This window comes from Epinephelus fuscoguttatus, linkage group LG22 (genome assembly GCF_011397635.1).
Source record: "Epinephelus fuscoguttatus linkage group LG22, E.fuscoguttatus.final_Chr_v1".
Lineage (NCBI taxonomy): Eukaryota > Metazoa > Chordata > Actinopteri > Perciformes > Serranidae > Epinephelus > Epinephelus fuscoguttatus.
The window spans coordinates 28,049,564-28,069,470 of NC_064773.1; the positions used below are offsets into that span (position 1 = coordinate 28,049,564).

General features: G+C 42.1%; 1 protein-coding gene across 11 annotated transcripts in view; it reads right to left on the bottom strand.

Moving 5' to 3' along the window:
- Positions 1-19,907, bottom strand: part of nav3 (neuron navigator 3) — a 539,739-nt gene that overhangs the window by 148,416 nt on the left and 371,416 nt on the right. For all 11 annotated transcript variants that reach the window (XM_049566143.1, XM_049566145.1, XM_049566146.1 and 8 more), the window contains 2 exons: positions 17,415-17,532; positions 14,290-14,342 (listed from right to left, as the gene is read on the bottom strand). In XM_049566143.1, coding sequence (XP_049422100.1) covers positions 14,290-14,342; positions 17,415-17,532 — 171 coding nt within the window. The remainder of the gene's footprint in view (positions 1-14,289; positions 14,343-17,414; positions 17,533-19,907) is intronic.

Sequence of the window (19,907 nt, forward strand, 5' to 3'; positions counted from 1 at the left end):
AGAAGAGGATCAGAACAGTAAAGACAGACTGCAGCTGGTGCATCAGTCAAACAAACTGAGCTGGATCAAAGGTTAGCAGTCTTTCACTGCGCCTGCTTTAACAAGCCAGCTCATTGCTCCCTTAACAGAACATCTGCCGGTGTCGTTCAGTTATAATGAGTGATTAAAAGCTTCCAATTGAGCTACAAGTGACCCTGTAACGAGTCCCTGGGTGCTCTGCTCATGCTGCTAAACTGGCTAAACATATGAGAGGGTCAGTCAGTGCACCAGAACACACACCACTTGCAATAAAAAAAACACTGGCGCTTGTGGAGGAACAAAGAAAACGATGGACCCCAAAGAAGCTTCACAACAGTCAGAGAGCGATGGGAGCGATGTTCACACCGTGAGAGAACAGCTTTAACACAACAGCTGCTGAGGCAATTGAGCAGCCATACATTAAATCACACCACGAGTCCATGGTACTGGTTCTATACATCCTAATTTGGGGCATCACACATTCATCATGCACCCCTTTCAACACGTATTGCACCAATAATGAAACATGCTGACACAAGATATCTTGTTCTTTGACTGTATGCTTGTTGAGAGCAAGACAAATGTGTGTTGGTCCAAACAAGATATGGATGCATTAAATATTAACGACTTAAATATGAAGACAGATAAACCCCAACTGTTCCTGTTAAAGCTATACACACACACGCACAAAAAAAGAGGACATCTGCAGTCCAGGATGCCGCCTCAATATTATATGTACAATGGTCTCTGTAAAAGCTCCCGCTCATGTGTTTATCATATATTTATACTGCATCGATTGTGCAATACCGAATAAAATTGAAACAAATTATTAAGGACAAGTTCCAGCTGGTGTGCAGACCATTCTCTTTAACATCTGGCAGTTAAAATGAGAGCAGCGCCTATTTCTTCTTGTGGTGACATCTGCATGAAACCTCTGGGTTGTCCTCTGAGAACCTATTTAAAACATTAAGCACACTGCCAGCAGGTTTGGAAAGAGGAGGTTGGCAGCTAACGGAGTTCAACATTAACCTTGTCTAATCGTAAAAGGAAAAAAAAAATAAAAAAAAAATTCGTCCATATCCTCAGGATGTTCCAAGACCTCAAATTGCTACCATAATATAACTAAATGCACAGCTTGTATTTGTCGCTAGCATTTGTTAGCTATTTAAGTTTGTGTCCAGTGCAGAATTGAATCACGCTGCAGGACTGTGTTGCTGTTGGAATTCATTCTAACTATTGTGAATCCAAGCTAATTACAGCTGCCATTCTGCATGGAGCAAGCTAATGGACCAAGCTAATGGCAAGCCAACAGACGAATGAAAGTCTAATATTCACTTCTTTAAGATATTTTTTTAGGCTCCACTAACTCCAGAGGGAAATATCTTGATTTTTTTCTAAATGCTTCACTATGCTCATTAGCTAATAGCTATTGCCTGAAATCGCAAATGCAAGTCAGTCTTAAAGTTCTCAATTTGTTTACAATTTCCAAGGGGTGGTATCGTGGACCAAAGCGACTTTTTGATGCAATTGGACAGACTTACAACCAATCAGCGCAACATAATATGCAACATAGCACTGAGTGATGGACAAATGTAAACAGACTACAGTGTGTTGAGGTTAGCTGTAATAATGTAGTTTCAATATGTCTGTGAACGAGTTGTACTTCAACAGAAAGTACCATATCAGCTGCAGCCATCTTGTTTTTGTTTTTTGTTTTTTTTTTCAAAAATCACTCAACAGCGCTTCTCTCAGCTTCTTCTCAGCGCTTATGCTTGTCTCAGAAAGGCCCCATATTAGACGAACAGTTGTGACTGGCCCAGCCCGGGCCCGGCTGGCTGCAAACCTGTCTGAACGGGAGGCAAATTTGTAATTCCTAGGATAGCAGAGGCATGACCAACCCTACTCTGCATGTTCTGCCTCTGATTGGCTTATTCCTACATTCCTGCCCTAACCCTAACCGACCACACTCCAACCCAACCAACAAAGGCAATGAGCACCAGCCAATCTGAGGGAGAGTTGGGTGGGTCGAGCCTTCGCTATCCTAGGTTTCGCAAATGCGTGAATGGGAGGCTGCCTCCCCCCCCCCCCCCCCCAAGGATGGCTTTCTTCTGATAAGCGTGTACCCATTGCTTTTGTTGACTGGATGACAAGTGAAATTGTTTAGGGTTGGGGTAACAATATTAGGGTAAGTCAACAAGAGTAGGGGCAAAAAACCTCATGAACGAGAGGGGAATCAGAGGTATCTGCCAGAAGATTTGTTTTGTTCCTAGGCTAGTCTAGAATGGGTTTGTTGGAGCTTTTTAGCTAAAAACATGAGATGTATTGATATGACACTGATATAGTTCATGGAAATTAATATTTTGAACAAAATCTGCTTTGAAAGGATTTTGTTCTGTTGCTGCCTGTGACAGAGAGGACTGTCTTTTACTTGCCAGATTTTCTGTCTGACAAGGGAGTTGAATTTAAAAGCTTCTGGTCACAAGCTCACCTCTCTACCATGAAGGCACCCAGCCTGTGAAAAACAAGAGAGAATGAATAATACCCCCTGTATAGCTTTAGTTTCAGCAGTCTAAACTGCCATCTGCCTCTGCCCACTTTAGGCCACTCGCTGCCAATCGCTGGGCATGCACAATGACATCAGGGATGTTTCAGAAGCCCAGAGTTCCCATCATCCATTTGTCTGTGTATTTCCACACCAACTGACTCTCATAATAGGTAAGTCGCCTGACAGCCAGGGCTGGTGTACTCAAATCAACGACCTGAAGAAGTGTGTCACACAGATGCCACTTGGTTTGGCCTTGCAGGAACCCAGGCCAGTGACTCAAATTAGGAAGTCAATCAATTAGAAGCAGAGATTAATGGCGAGCTATGCTGATGATGGAGCATCAGGCCAGTGAAGAACATAGTACTGAGTGGCTCTTGCTGTTTGTCCTCTTGTCAAGCTGGTGTGCAGGCTGCCAACAGATGGGGCCCAGATGAGACTGGTGGACTTTTATAGTCTCCAAGAAACCCTAGACTCAATTAGGCCTCAAAAGCAGCACACCAAGCCCGCTTCTAAGGCCAAACTCTGAACAGTGCTGCTGTTCTAGTATAAGTGGAAATTAGTAACCACTCCGAATGAGTTTGTTCAGTTCAGTTAAGTTGAAAGATTTATAGATACTGACTATGTAGTGTGGTCATTTTTAGCCATGCTTGCAAAAGGCAATGTTAGTTTGTCAGTGTGTCCACCAACTTGGTTGAGACTGCCACTGTCATGAAATTGGGTACAGACATTCATGTTTCCCTCAGAATGAATCCCAATGACTTTGATGACTCCTTCTCTCTTCCTCTACCGCCATTATGAGGTCTGATTTTTAATTTGTTCAACACCTTGTTCTATAACCAAATACCAGCACAACCCATCAGCCTCAGCTGCACTTTGCATTCACTGCAAATTACCAACCGTTAACATGGTAACAACTGCATCACCAAACAAATGCACAAAAAAGCTACTGTCCCACTGTTCATTGCATTATGGTGTTACAGTGTGGCACTTAAGTTCTGCCTTTTGCTGCTTTGAACTTTTAACTTCATTTAAAGGGTAAGTTTGGTATTTTTCAACCTGGACCCTATTTTCCTATGTGTTTGTGTCTTAGCGACTAATGGGAACAACTATGTTTGAGATTGGTCCAGTAAAGAGCGAGACTGCTGCAGATGGCAGTGGCGAACCATATGGGGCATGCGTGCACCATAAATTTATATCCACTGAAAGTACTTGTTTTTTCCACTAATAGGCTTAGATTATTATTCTAAGAGTCTGACAACACTATGGAAAGGATGCCTTAAGATATAGACATTTTGTGAAAGAGAAAGATCATTTTTGTTAAACCAGAAACAGTGCTGATAGTGCAATTGTCAAATCCACCAGACTGTTTAAATAAACAGTAATTTTATCATTGTAAAACACTCATCATTCAAAGTCGACAGAAACAAAATAAACCTCACAAAAAACATCTTGGTTCATCTTTCCACTGCTCCAATTATCACCAAATCTGATTTGGTTGAAATCAACCCTTAATTCACCCACTAAAATTACTGATTATTTAAATGGAGTCTGGTGATTTTGGTGATGGTAATCTCTGTGGTGTTTCTGGTTCAGGTCTGTATCTGTAGGGATCCTGTGTGTCAGACACTTAAACAAGTAATCTAAGCATGCCAAACAAACACATTTAGTGGTTACATTGCGGTCTGTTTCACTGCTAGGCTGCAGTGATGGACCAAAAATTGTTGTTCCCATTACATCTTGACACACACACAAAACAAGAAAAAAGTATAACACAGAAAAGCACTCAGCACTGATTTATTTGTCCTTTATATTTCTATTACAAAACCTTCCTAGAGTTTCTTCCTCATTTGAAACCATCTTACTTCTGACACTGCTATAACTGATTAACAATTTATTCAGAAATGAGTGTGCATGCCATGGTGTATCCATCCAACAATCCAGTGTAACATAAACTGATTTACCTTGAGATATGTGGTGCACCAAAATCTGACAAACTGTATCACAATTTCACACAAATGCTCCCTCAATGCAAATCGACAGCCAGATAAATTAAATTGTCAAATCAAACTGGATTGGGACAAGAGCCAAGGGTGCATTCAGCTGATCTAAATATGATCCATGACACACTTTAAAAATCCAATACCACAAATGAAAAGCAGCAAGATAGGGTTGACTTTAAAATGGTGAGGAGTTTGATGTAATCTCTCCTTCCCTGCCCTGTTCTGCTGACAGATGTTGCATCTCTGCATCTTTGCATTCATGTAAGATTTTGACAGTGTTTGTTTTTCCCTGACATCCTTTGCTGAGGTCGTGAGAAGCTAAACATACACACACACACACACACACACACACACACACATTCACACATCCAGAAAGTAAAACTGCTCAGTCATCGTATTGCAGGGAAGCGCTCTCTGGTTTGCTAATGATGTCTGTCTATAATGAGGAGGATTAGTGTTGCGAGGCTTTAATATTTTCTGCTGAATGGGCCTCTTCTGGGTCCTCCGCCTGCCGCTCTCGTGTTTGAGCACGATTCTTCTGAGAAGTGAAAAAAATAAAAATCCTTCAATCCATTCAAAAACCTGGGTGAGCATATAATTCCTTTGGATGTCTGTACAATTACGCGGAAACTGCACTGTCAGAGGGCGTGAGGTTTTACATGGGAGAGGGATTGCAGAGTGTGCTGTGAGGTGAGTGAGACATTTGAAGGCTTCACACAAAAATCTGTGTGGGACCCTTAATCCACAGAATGTATTTATAGTTTTACATCACATGTATTTAGCTGACACTTTTATCCAAAATCCCAAAGTCAAATCCATCCAGTGCAGGTATACAAGTAATCCAGAAGAGTTGAGGGCCATAGCAAGAAGTGTGATAGGAGAGGCAGTAGCAATCCTAGACTCCCGGGGGGCCCCAGGCAAAGAAGCCCATCAAGCACCCCATAATTAATAAATACTACCATGCATGTGCAATAATACCATAGCTGGTTAGAGAGAGAGTTAAAGAGTTTATATTTGTCATGGCAAAATGTGCCAATCACAGTGGCCACTGGGGGCCCCTTTCCCCAAATGTTTTTAGGGGGGGGCCCACACATTTGCCTAATTTGCCTTCCTGATGTGGTGCCCCTGAGGAGATGACATTAAAAACTAAACTAAGAGGAGATGACAAACAACATGAACCGAAACTTCAGTCTCCAAAGCTGCCTCACATCACTCTCAAGCCGCTGAATCAAATCCATGTTCTACACTTTCTGCCTCTACTCTTATCTACTATCACAAAGCTATAAAACAGCAGAAAGAGAGGTATTCAGTCCAGTGGAAACATACAAAACCAGACTCAAATCTCTGCTGAGTTGAAAGCCCCTTGTACCACGCTCCTGTCTTTCCTTGTTCTCATCATCTTCACTGGCTCGCTCAGTGGTTGCAGATGGTTCCTTCCGGGACCAAATATGTGGTCAAGGGTACGGTTCTGTAGACAAGCCCTTTTCCCAAATTCAGGAACAAATTCCCAGCAATCATTAGTTCCTACACCAATAAATCCAACCAAAACTATTTCCCTGAAACACACCGGCCACAAGCTCTGCTGGGAAAAAAATGGGCATGTTCGCAATTTTGACCAGTCTGACCGCTGAGAACACCAGGCCTCGAATGTGTGGAATCCCATTTGCATTGACAATGTACATGTATCTACATGAAATGAAACCCTCCAGGAAATGCAAAAGAAAAATACTTCTTCTTTCATTAGTGGAAGCAACTACTGCACAGTCCTGAAAGTAGAGGTCTGACATTTGTAGATTGCTGCACGTTTGCTTTAACCCCAAGAGAAACATTAAGAAAGGAAATCTGCAGTATTAAAAGGAGTAAGAGCAGGGATTGGAGGGATATAAGTGAGGAATAACAAGCCGTTAGTTAATGTGTGGTGGTGTAACTATAACTCCTTTTAATTGCATTATTTCCAGTATAACTCAAATTAAGTTATGGGACAGCATTTTAAAAGCTGCAATATTTTAATCTACAACATCACATTAGCAATTAAGTGACCAAAAATTGACCTTTTAGTATTAATAGAGGATACCTGCACACTATATATGCAGGCTTTTATTATACACTGTAACAGTGAGGAGATCAAAGGTCAGACTCTTTTACATATTGTTCCTGATGAGAGCAAATTAGAGCAAGTAGAGGAGGGAAAACTGGGGAAGCTATAAATTCATACCTCTCCAGTTCTTTGGTGTTTCCCATGAGCCTTCTGAGTAGTCAAAGGTGATACCCTTTGGCCTTATAATTATAAGGTCTATAGACAATTTAATGTACGACAATCAGTATTCAGGTGCCAATTGAGGCAGTGGAGTGGCTGGCTGGCTGGCTGGCTGAGTTCAAATAAACAGCAAATGTAGACAGTGCCAGACCCAGCACATTTGAGACCCTAGGCAAGACTGCTAGCATTAGCTCTTTGGTGAAGGGTTCCCATGTGTTTGATTTTTTTTTTCAATGTCAAAGAACACTTTTTTGTGCCTAGGTGGCTGCCTATGTCTTCTGTAGGAAGATCTGCCACAGAATGTAGAGATTACCCAGCTCAATCTGATCAGTCATCAAAATGAATATAAAGTACTTTCAATGCTATTTGGGATGCACCAATTGTGAAACTGAGTGCTGATACACTTTAAAATGACAAACTGGAGGATAGCAGACACCAATGTGTTGGTCTTTGTTGTGGTTTATTTTGTTCATGTTGTTATTCATTCCCATTTTTGTGCCGGGAAATCAAATAAATCTTAATTATGAAAAATGACAGAACTGGTTTAAAGCCCTTCACTACTTCGCCCAATACTAGTTTTTACTAACTAGAGCTTGAACGCCTTATCATGTAACTTAATGCAATCTCTGTCAACAGTTAGTTCCAGCTACTGGCTGCTAACAGCTAACATTAACTAGCTCTCCTCCTGCTGATGTCAACACAGATTTGTTGTTCATAATGTAGCATTACCAGGGAAACAACAGGGTGGCGCGTGAAAAGTGAGTTTACTGCATCATTTTGTCCCGACATCATCCAGTTGAAGATCTCTGTTCATCCCAAACATGTTTTCAATTGTTCCCGGGAAGAGGGGATGACATGAGTCATGAAGCACTGCTTTTTAGCTTGCACAAAATGTATGTAAACAATAAAAAACATTGGCCACTGCTATCAGCAAATGTCACCTCATTTGTCAATAGGCTAATGGCAGTCAACAAGGCGAATATCAGCCGATACCAATCTGCATCCAATAATTGGTGCATCACTAAATGTTTCAGTTCATTTAAGTGATGGATGCAACTGGCACATTTTAAAACAAAAACAAATAAACTAAAACTTTGGAAGAATAAAGGGTATGGATGAATTGTCTGCTGGTGGCAGATGTCTGTGAACCTTCCTTGGCCATTACTCTCACTGACTATCCACACATTGGCCAAGTTTTTCTCTGTTGGATTAGCCCTGCAGGAAATGACAGAACTTCAACTGACTTGTGGATCTCTCGCACTGTGAACATGGGTTTAGAGAAAAAGGGTGCATTATGCATGTAGATTAGCTGTAAAGCTTGCAGATGCTGGTGCTGTGCTGCTTTCTGCTCCTCAGCTTCCAGCAGCTGCTCAGTTGGCCACAGTCCACTCACCAGGCCGGCAGCGACCCTCCACTTAGAGAAACAGGCTTGTGACTGCAGGATCACTGTTTCAAGTCCCAAAAGGGGGGAAAAAATCTGCACAGAGGAAGTAAATCAGACTCATCTGCCCCGCCACTGACAGCTGCTGCTACTGTGATGTCCCTGGCCAAGGAGTTTAAGCTCCAGGTGCTAGGTGGACGGTGGCAGGTTTCCAAAATTCACAGCTAGCGTTGTCAATATGCAGCCAAAAGTTAAAAAAATAGCTTCAGTTACTCTCAGGACAGAGGGAAGGTTGTCAGTAAGTAACTAAAGTTTCTGATGGATATTAGTGTTCAAGCCCATGGGACAAACTAGCCTAACAAAATAGTTTTGCACTTAGAGAGCAATATGTTCATGTGTCATCACCGTGGTCTCTTAGGGTCGTTTAGTTCATTGGGTCTGGTCTGGCCAAGGGGGAAAAACAACAACATTGGCTTATAATTCTGGTCTGGTTCATGTTTATGCTAACTTTTTACAATTGAACTAAGAGCTGTAACAACCCATACTAACTCTCAGGTCATCAAATACTAATCATTTGTCACAGCCCCAGGTGCATGATACCCACACGCAAGGCAGCATTTAGCATCTGTATGAGACGCACCCGGGCTTTCAACTAATTCCGCTGTAAACCCATCTACAGCAATAGTAGACCCTCAGAGCAACTGATGTAGAATAAAGGGTCCTCCCTGCAGTCTGAGGTTGGGGTGCTGGATGGGTCAAACAAACACAGGAGAACACTGTTTCTCAATGCTTCGCTTCAACAAACATCAACTTTCACCCAAGAGAGCGGCGTTAGCGTCTCATAACATTCTAAAGCCAAACCCTAAAGTGCAGCACACACTGCCGCCAGCGCGGCGCTGTGGCCGTCAAATGTTGCCCCCCAACACACATTGGCAGTGGTACGCAGCGGCACCGTCGACACTAAAGTGTATTTCCCACCCCAGCCCACTAGGTGGCTGTACCGACACTAGTTGCCAACTGCTAGTAAGGGAAGAAGAAGAGGAAAAACTTTGAGGCAACAACAACTTGGATTTCACAGGTGAATTTCTTATCAAATTTGTCTTATTAAAAATTTTAACAACCGGAGATGATACTATGGCAGCCGAAACGTACATAAAAGGCTTTTCTTGCAGCGCCGGCCGCGCTGGAATTAGAGCAGTGGGCTGAAGCAGAACGGTGCGGCGCATCAGCCGGCGCCAGTGTGGCTTTGTTCATAGAATATAATGGAGGCGGGCGTTTTGACGTGCGGCGTATGGCGGCGGTATGTGTTGCACTTAACCTTTTTCTAAACTTAACTGTGTGTTTTGGTTGCCTAAACCTAGCTCTGTGTTTTTTTTTGTTTGTTTGTTATATTTTGCCTAAACCCAACAATGTGTTTGTTGTTGAAGGGAAAAAAAAAGAAAAAAAAAAAAGCCAATCCGTGGTGCTGTACTGACGTAGTGCATTTATTTCCTGTGAAAACGGAAGTGTATCTTGAAAGAAGCATGTAACAGGCAGAAATTGACACGGTGTCCCAGAACATCAACAAGCAAAGCACAAGCAAAGGGTACCTTGCACGTAGTATGTGGACATGGAAAGTCCATGACCAAAACCTCAATATGTGACGAGGTAGGAGTGAGAATATGTTGCTTATTTTAACCCGACCCATGATCTTTTCTTAACCCTAACCAAGCAGTTTTGGTTGCTAACAATAGCTGGAAGTTTATTTTGAAAACACATTGTATGCATTTAACTAAAAGAAACTGACACATCCACAAGTGACGCTAGAGGGATACCTAGAGTGTCATGATTTGAAGTGCAGGGCCACTGACTAAGTCTTGATAAGTTGGGAGTGAGAATGTGTTGAATGTATACATTTAAGGTATACAATGCAGGATTTTCCTAAAAACACTGTATAGACTGATCATGGTCAGGTGCCAGACTGTAAACAGAAGGTGTTAAGGTAACAGAATGCGCCTTAACCAATCAAATATAATGTTTCGAAACACCAATGGGGTTGGCTTTCACTTTCACTTTCACTTTCACTGGCGAGTGCATTTACAAACAGTAATTGACGATCCTACATAGTTTACCTTTAAGTCACATAGACTGAAAAGTCAGTTTTGGCAACTGTAATCTTGCATCATCAGCGCCACATGGAAGCAGTGGAAATCAAATTCTGCTGACTGACAGCAAGTCATGCTGCAGTTTATGTGTCGCAACTCAACCTCCTTTTATTAATGATTACAACCAAAAACAGGACCAAATAGAAGTTTCACTGACAGTAACAGAGATAGTTGCTGTATGGTTACTATGTATCACTTATTTGTTAATTAAGCATTGGCAAAATAAAGCAGAACACAAGCACACATCTTTTAAACTCCTTTTCAAGTCCTTATTGATTAAGAAAAATCTCTGCACTGCTGTGTAAATGTGTTACCATGGCTACCAAATCACTATGAAAATATTCCTCTCACAGATGCCCTGTAAGATCGCTTTCTTGACAGTACATGGTTTTTCCAAACATTGGTTTTGCTGGCTGGCTCCATCTTTGTGGATGTTATGTGTTGTTGTATGTGTCAGATGTTTCCTTCCTTTGCGCCCACACTATAAGCAACCGTGCTTCCTCAAACTTCAGTTTCCCAAGCTGGCCGGACCCTCCGTGGTCAGAGCAGGTGGTGGATCAATGGGCTTAGTAAGTGACTGAGACAAAGAGCAAGCTGCACACACACATACACACACACAAACCCACACAGAGGTCGCTGGCATATCAAGCCACATGCTTGCAGTGCTGCTTGCTGCTCGCCCTTAGCGACCAGTGCGTCAGTCTGGACTCAGCTGTTTCCAGCCAGGACTAGAATTACTTAATGTGACAAATTATATAAATAAATGCACAAGAGTTTATTTTTCCACAACAGGCTTTGACACTTTGAGGTCCCACAGTGACATTAGGGGACTGACATGACCTTGATATTTCTTCCTTCCTGCTTCTGTAATGTTGTTTTTCTAACAAAGTGCACAGTCTGCTTCTATTGCAGCTGGACTTACCATGGAGGAAAAAAGCTGATTACTGTGATGAACGTGTGAAAGCAGTAGTAAAACACTTTCTGCTTTATTTCACTGATGGGACTCTTGGAAAGACTCCCCTGATACTCCTTAGAGAGTTCATCAAATCTACTGACTTCTCTACAAACCAGCAGAAACACTGAAATACTGACACATATAACAGGAGGACAATGTGTATGGTGCAGGGAGAAACTGCTCCAATAAATGTAAAAAAGCTGCACAGTAAGCCGTACGTACACATAACACAGCTTAAAGATAATAGCTAAGAGACTGACACGCTCTCAGGACCGAACACACACTCCTCGCCCACAGTGTCTTACTAAAGCAGCTCAACAGCTTTAGTCACTTTTAATGGCAGGAGGGCAGATGCCAGGGCAAACCAACACTGCATAAACACTTAGTCAACTCTAGTTAAAGTGAGGGGCAATTATCTCACAATGACGACAATCAGCGGTTATACAGCCCGTCATCTCATTAACAGAGGGGAAAACGACACCGCCAGCATCGCTCAGCCGCATGGCAGCCAGATATACAGATGATTGAAAGCGGCATATTAAGTCAAGTACAGTAGGCCAGGGGTTGAACTTTTCGGGGCTCTACTGTGTTTTTGGTTAAGTGGTGATGTGGTTAGTACAGTCATCACCTCTCTGAGTAGTAAAAATGATGATGGTTTGCAAACAGTCGTTAGCGTTGGCTGATTACAATGATGGTGTGCAGTTAACATGTAAAGCAACGAGTGACATTTGTCTTTGGTAGATGATCGATTTCAACTGTGACACTGTCTTGTGATATGTAACCATATATAGATACACTACAGGGTTCAGTCTTTGTGTGCTTTAAAATTTTGTCCCTTCTGACCGCTGTAAACTTTCTCTGACTGCGAATCAGTACAAGGTGTTCATTAAGGTGGTCTCAGGTGAGGGTGCATGGTCGGTGTTAGAAGAGGTACTTAGAAGACTTACATGCACTCAAACTCATAAAACTTCACCTGCAAAATGATCACTGTGTGTTACCTTGAATTTGTGAAGAAAACTTTGTTTTTCAGACATGCCTCCGTGGTGAATGGAGAATCCAAAAAGGTAACATTCTTGATCATATGCATGTTTCTGGGAAGTATTTAGGACACGACTGGATAAATGAGACTTGGATGACATTGCACGAGTTGTGTGAGAGTTTGTAAACTAATGTTTTGATATAGATATGCTGTTGTTAAACGTTGAACTTATTGACTTCAATCCATTAAAAATGTTGCATTTTTTTTGATTCTCTGTTCACAGTAAAGGCATGCAGTAAAATCTGAGTTTTCTACATAAATTCAAGGCAACATGCAGTGAGTATTTGATATACAAATGGTCAGTTTGCAGGTGAAGTATTCCTTGAAGTAAAAGTACAAAGATATTATCATATAATACAAGGAAACAGACACATTTTGCTGGAAAATGACCAAGGTATGTGACATTGCTGTAAACTACTGCATTATTTATACTGATGCATCAGTGCATAAGTAGCATAGACTTTTGGCCACATACAAGCTGCGTTTTAGGTCACTGAAAACAGACCTTCCTTTTCTAAAACTGTCCAAGATGATGATGTTTTCAGTGCGGCATGTAGATAGAAAAAACTTCATTTTTGGTTCCTAAAGTCAGAGTATATGCTGTCAACCAAGGCACTAAAAATGAGGTGACATTTTGTGCAGGATGGTGGCGGACATGGACAAGAAAGTGCTGGTTCCAACCTTGCTAACAGGACTTTTTACATGTTTACACATATTTGTACAAGCACTCTTCTCCTACACTGAGGAACAGAGGTGTCAGAGTATGTTACAGAGGTCACTTCTCCAGGTAGCCTTTTGGTAACAGCTCTTTCAAGCTTCTGATTGGCAGATATTCCTTTTCTACTTTATTCCATCACTGGCCAACATGCCATGAGGGTTGGGTTGCTGCCTATGGGTTTGTCATACTCTTGACAGCCCTTCAGTTGTGTTGAACTGAGATTCTTTTAAAACCCTGCTTGTGTGGAATGGATTTTTTTTTCCAAAAAAAAAAAAAATAAATAAAAAAATCTCAAAAATACTTGTGTTAATGCGGAGTAGAACTTAGGTAGCTTTGTCCAGTAGTTCCCAACCAAGGGGTCGGCCAACTCAAAAGTCACAGGATACAGATAAAGAGTCGCAAAATAACCGACAAGGCTTAAAAAAGAAATAAATACGTTAAGATTTTGCTCCATAAATCTATAATCATTATTAAATTTAAATTAAACTTTGTGAAATATTGGATAATTCAATGCTAACAACTCAGACAAACCTGACAAGACACCCCACACAGACACTGCTTTGTACGGAGTCACAAGTCAAGTAAGCTGGGAGCCACTGGTTTAACAATGCATTGGATTATAGCAGCTCATTTGATTATCTAAATCCAAAAAGGGACATAGTCACAGCAGCTGTTAAACAAATGTGTTGAAGTAAAAAGTACAATATGTCCCTCTGAAATGCTGTGAAGTAGAATTATAGAGTAGCAAAAACTGGACATACTCAAGTAAATTACAAGTATCTTACAGTTGTACTTGAGTAAATGTACTTAGTTACTTTGCATAACTGGAGTAATGTGTAAAGCTGTAACTTAGTCTAATGTCTTGATCAATGGATCCAAAACAGAATCTTGAGAACAAGCAGGGTACATTTTTTTTTACTCCCCAGCTCTTACCAGGTGATTCAGGAATGCATTTTCAATCACAGGTTTGTAATATTGACGGTCAGGGGATGTTAAGCTGTTGTCAGTAGCTGTGGATGAGCGCATCACCTGAATGTAGTGTGATCTCTGCATGTCAATACTAACTGCCTGTAATCCCTGTAATCTAGAAAGTTCATTACTGTTGCTACACATGTGAAACATCATTACAGCTTAACAGTAGAGCAGTCAGTACTTCAGATAATTCTCTCTTACACAGCAGTGCACTGAGAAATGAATGAAGCTGAATACAGAAGTAAGGCTGAAACACTCACCATTTGCGACTGGCTCCTGGGGCTGCCATTGATATCCTCCACCTTCTCATTCGCTGCGTGAGAGAGGAAATGAAGAAACGAGATGTTTACTGTCCTCCCATGCTGAACTTTAACATCCCAACGTCCAATGACTTTTGAGTTCAGGTGCACAAATCCAGGAGGAAACCTCTGCTGAGGTTAGCATAGGGGAGTGTGTGTATGTATGTACACGCATGAGTGTGTATGTGCATGTGTATGTGTGTGTGGGTGCAGAGAGATGCAGGAAAGGTCTGGGAAGCAAAGCTGCCTAATTCGTCAGCTGCCGCCAGAGAATTACTGACAGGCCAGCTTGGCCTCATTGTCTGCGAGCGGGGAGGGTAAAGTTTCATCCAACAGGGAGAGGGAGAGAGGGAGAGAGAAGTTGGGGAGAACAAGAGAGTAAGGAAGTTAGTCACGGGTTAAAAAAAATGAGAGAGATTTAGGGAGACAGGCAGCATCAGTGAGAAAGGCAGCGTATGTAAGAGAGAGGAAATTGTGTTTGTGTGTATGTGTGTGTGTGTGTGTGTTTGCGAGAGTGTGATAAACAGAGAGAGGGAGTCCCAGAAAGAGTAGAGATCAGAACAGTAATGGAGACACAAAGAAAAAGAAAGAGAGAGAGAGAGAGCAAAGACAATAGACTTAAGAAGAAGAAAAAGAATGCGTGAGAGAAATGTGTCTGAAAACACACAGAGCTCAAATTGCGTAAGAGCCAGTGCTGTTGCAAAATTAGTCATTATTTATTACCATGCGATTGATACTGGGTTCAATATGCAGTCAGTTTGGAGGCATTTACTGACCGTTAACAGGCTCCATATGACCAATTTATGATCTGGCATGTGTACAATTAGTGCATATCACAGTTGTGTCCCATCTCTATGATCAGGGTTGGATTTAAAACTGTATGAAAAAACTGTATGTTTTTCTCTATAGATAGATATCTGCATATGTATTCAGAATCTGTAGGAGCAGTATAATATTTTGATATCGAAAGCGTTCTCATTTCAGTTTGCATTGTGAATGGTATTGACCAATCACTTTTGAGCAGGCTTTGGCTGCATGCAAAAAAGCAGCCTGTGTAGAGAGGTGGAATGCACTGGCTGAAACAAAATCTCAAAACCATTTTGCTATCTTCTGACAACAATCAAGTTTTTTTTATTAGCTTCTGTTTATAGAAACTAGTTGTCAACTCCATTCTCATGGCTCAAGTTTCTTATTAGACTGTAGACACTGACGAGCGCACGGAGGAGGAAGTTCTGGCCCAGACGTCCACTGGCAATTCCGGAACCTCTAAAACATCAGCCTTTGTCCTCCGATGCTAAATCTTTTTTAGACCGATTACCAGTGGGCTCCAAGATGGCAACAATTTCGCCTCAAGAGGCAGTGAAAAAGTCCCTCACGCTGACCCATCCATACACCCTGATCTCCTCCCTAACAGATTTTTCAGACCTTCAATGTCATGCTGCTTCCACCTTTGCTTCTCACAACTATTGTAATTTGCGTAAGCTCAAGAGGTCCTTGTCAGTAAGTAAACATAGGTCATTTTGGGCATTTGAACCCAATCATTGCAAATCTGTGTGGCAGTAAGAGTCCAGGTAACATACATTTCGTCAGCTGCGCATGCCTACAAGGGCAACTCATCCACACACAGCCCAAAATTCATGACTATGCAGGCTGTACATGTGGACTCTACGTGCCAACAAACGTGCAATCACCTCTCTGTATGCAGACGCCCAAGGTAGTAAAAAAGTATTATTTTGAGCGTGTGGTTGTTTTTCTGGTGAGGTCAGTGTTGTACCTAATTTCCACTGCATGGCTCTGCTCAACTTGACTCAACTCACTGTTGGTACCAGGTCCTTTTCTCTATTTCATCTTCCACTGCAGATGGTATCCTGTCAGTGCAGGCAGGTTCTCAGCTGATCGGTATTAGAAATGGTGGCATGGCCATATAAAAAAATGGGGGTTTATGGAGGAAGTTCCGTGCCACGCATGTGACTTTTCTATTGATGGTTCTCTCTGAACAATCAGTGGTCTGCAGTGTTTTAATTCTACCTTTTAGAATTGGCTCAGCTTGCTTGGAGCCCTGACTGAAATGCAACCAAAACCAGAGAAGAATAAGTTGAGATGAGTAGAGTCATTTGGTGCCATGCAGTGGAAGTGCTGCATTAGGCAAATAACTTGGTAACCTGCTTCAGAGGCACTTGAAGACGCATGTTTCCTTTCTGGTGTAGGATGGTTGCCACCCACCACCTCCAGCTGCTGCACCAAAACGTTCCTAACCAGTCTACTGACAGGGTGTAATCACGTTACTGTAATCTGTTAGTTAAGTGGAAGGCAAGAGAAAAAGGGAAAGGAAGATCAGAAAGAGGAACGAAAGGCATGAGGGGGGAGAGAGACGAGACAGAGACCTAGAAAAAGTTCCACTGTGAGGGAGTGAAAGAGACAGACGGAACTGAAAAGAGACAGAGACATTAAAGAGGAGAGAAAGAGAGAGAGACAGACAGAAAGAGAGACAGAAAGAGAAGTAAACTCTCTCTGGGGTCCAATCCGAGACACATTCCCCTGCACCCCAGGGTGTCAGAGTCATAGATCTCTGCTGCCGCGGCACCCAAAACAAGAGAGAGCTGCTGCGATTTGGCCCAAATATCAGACTGAGGAACAGCTTCCCTCCAACTCACCACAACAAAGACCAAACATAGAGTGTGTGTGTGTGTGTGTGTGTGTGTGTGTGTGTGTGTGTGTGTGTGGGTGGGTGGGTGGGTGGTCGCTTCATCTACCAGACAGAACGAATGAATTATAGACACGCAGTGTTTTATCACTACTGATAAGACATGGATTTATTCCTCTTTGCTTTATTAATATTCTTTCTAAACACTGAAGTTCCACATGATGTAAGACACTACACTGCTTTGGTAACAGAAATCTGTCATGATGATTATCCCATTATATTACAATTGAACGTACTTTAGGTGTGAACTTAATTACTCGAGCGCAAAGAGAAACAGAAAGCTGTAGGAGGAAGACGAGAGATAGATGATGGAATAATAGATGAAGAGGTAGATAATAGAGAAACAGTAGACACAGGCGTGGGCGCATATTTGGATGCCTACCTATGATCTGGATGATCTGTGCCAGCAGGACTCCATCGGTGACGTCCTGGCTCAGGTCCTTGATGAGGCGCTGACAGCCAGACTTGGCCAGATAGTGATTGGCCCAGTCTGTGTAAATCTGTAACGACAGAATAAAACATCCTGTCAATGTGTGTGTGAGAAATAGAGACAGAGAGGAGGTGTGTGTGCATATCCAACACGGCGAGGTTTAACAGCTTTTGGTACAGTAAATCCAAAGTAATGCAAATCATGAATTACATTAGCAAAGACTCAACTCACAGGACTTTTTAATGTCTATCATGGATCATGTAACTTCATAAGTTCAAGTCCCAAACTTCAAGAAACAACTGAAGTTTTGCATTTGTACATTGAGACAGTTGCACTTTTGGCTCTGCTCCTGAAGACTACTTCATCCTGACAGTCATTTCTAACCTGACTTCTTCTCTATGCGGCGCACTGCTCTGCCTCTCAGTCCGTGGTTAATGCTCTGCCAGGGAGCGCTGTCCAAACACTTCCCGCTCCCTGCACATCTCCGCTACTCAAACACAAATATTTCATCAAGCTTTGGCACTCGGGGTGGCACGGAGAACTACAATGTTTGTGATCTTTCTCCATGGGATTCATAAATGATCCCAGCAAACACTTTGACATGAAGACGAAATATGTGTTAATGTGAAAGACTGCACTGACAAATCCCCAAATTATGGACAATGCACAATCTTTCAGATGTCTGCTGGAACTTTTCTCATTTGAACTTTTGTAAGAAGCATGTAGAAATGAAAATGCCACAAGTTCCTGGAATACTTAAACACAGATAACAAACAAAATACTAGGAAAGACAAAGCACATTGAACATAAGTCCCAAAAATCCCAAAACAGAACCTTTCTAGAACTTAAAATGAATGACTTTTACTATGAACTGAGTCTGAATAAAGACAGTTGCAGTAACAGGTGGGTTCACTTTCCCAACTATGTTTCTAAACCCGGAAGAGCAGCGTGCCGTATAATCTTTTGTATTGTCACCTAACCCTCTTAACAGCCGCTTTGTCTTTCATTAGAGCCCATAAGCCGACTGATAAGCGACGCTTTGTCTGGCGGGCGACAGACTGATCTCGACAGCTGCTGCGGTTTCACCGGCCGCCGAAAAACGAAAGATGTGAATCACATTGGGCTTCCAAGCGCTTTGCCCCACAGAAGCAAGACTCTACTGAAAGAATCAGGATCTTTCGTATGCGAATGGATCAATTTTTCTCATGAACTCGAGGATGGAAGAAGCTGTGAAAGTTTAAGGGCCAAACTCTATCCTGGAAATACTCATTCAAATATCCCAAGTATAGCTTGAAACTTCACACATGTATTTTTTCCCCCAGTCGCCGAACTTTCTAGGATTTCCTTTCAGACCTCTCTCTCTAAGAAGCAGACAGCACCTGGAAAATGACATGAAGTAAAAAAGAGATCCGGTTCTTCCCACTGTGCGGAGGGTACGTTTGATACAAATTTCCACAGACAGCCGTGGAGGAACATCTTTATTCCTGCTAGGCTTGAGTTGAGATTCTGGGACCTGAAAAAATCTGTACCAGCCCATATAAAGACACTAACTGCTGCTCTGCTGCCTGAAACTTTTCTTGTTATCCCTGGATTTAAAGAAAAAAAGCAATGCAGGCCTGAGAAGCATGAAGGACTTTGAATGGTGAAAATCCCCTGAGAAATGTAAGATCTTCCATGAGGTTGGGGGGTCTACAACTTAAAAAAGAGTCCCTTAATGCCAAGAAGTCAGATGTAAAATCCATAATAAAGTGGTAAAGGTGTGTTTTTCTTGAGGTGTATCTGCACTGTACCTCCTGTCAAACTGCGCGGCAGAACTTTAACATCTTCGGATTTTGTGCAGATGAAGTTTCTATAACTAGAACAGGCTTCTCAGCATCTCGAATGGTAGACATTTCCCAAGGAATTCCCTCATAAAACTTGTTTCTCATGATGAAATAATCCCATTTTCCCCTCATTTACCTCACACGCTGCTCACAATTAAAAGCATTTCTCTCCCGCTCTTTTTCTTTTTCTTGGAAGGGGGACATTTGCTCCTTTAAAGACGCCGCCTCTCAGAAGTTTGTATCTGTTGTGGTTTCCCTTCAGCGACTTTCTCCGTGATGAGAAGTCGTAAAGTGCAAAATCAAAAAAAAAAAAGAAGAGAGCCATCATAGGGAAAGTACCACTAAACCTGCTTGCAAAAAAAGAAGCATATGCACACAAATACACAGGGCTCACATCCACAGACACACTGAGAGACACACACCGCAAATGCAAACCACATCCCATCAGGGGGCAAGTAAACAAACAGGAGAGCAGAAGGATGGAGAAAGTGTGTGAAAGAGAGGAATTAAGAGTGTATGTGCAGCTCCTGCTGACAGCAACAGTCACATCAGGCTGCGGGAAATTCCACCAAGGCTTGAACACAAGCTGCTGGACTGCTAAGTTCATCAGAGACCTGGGACG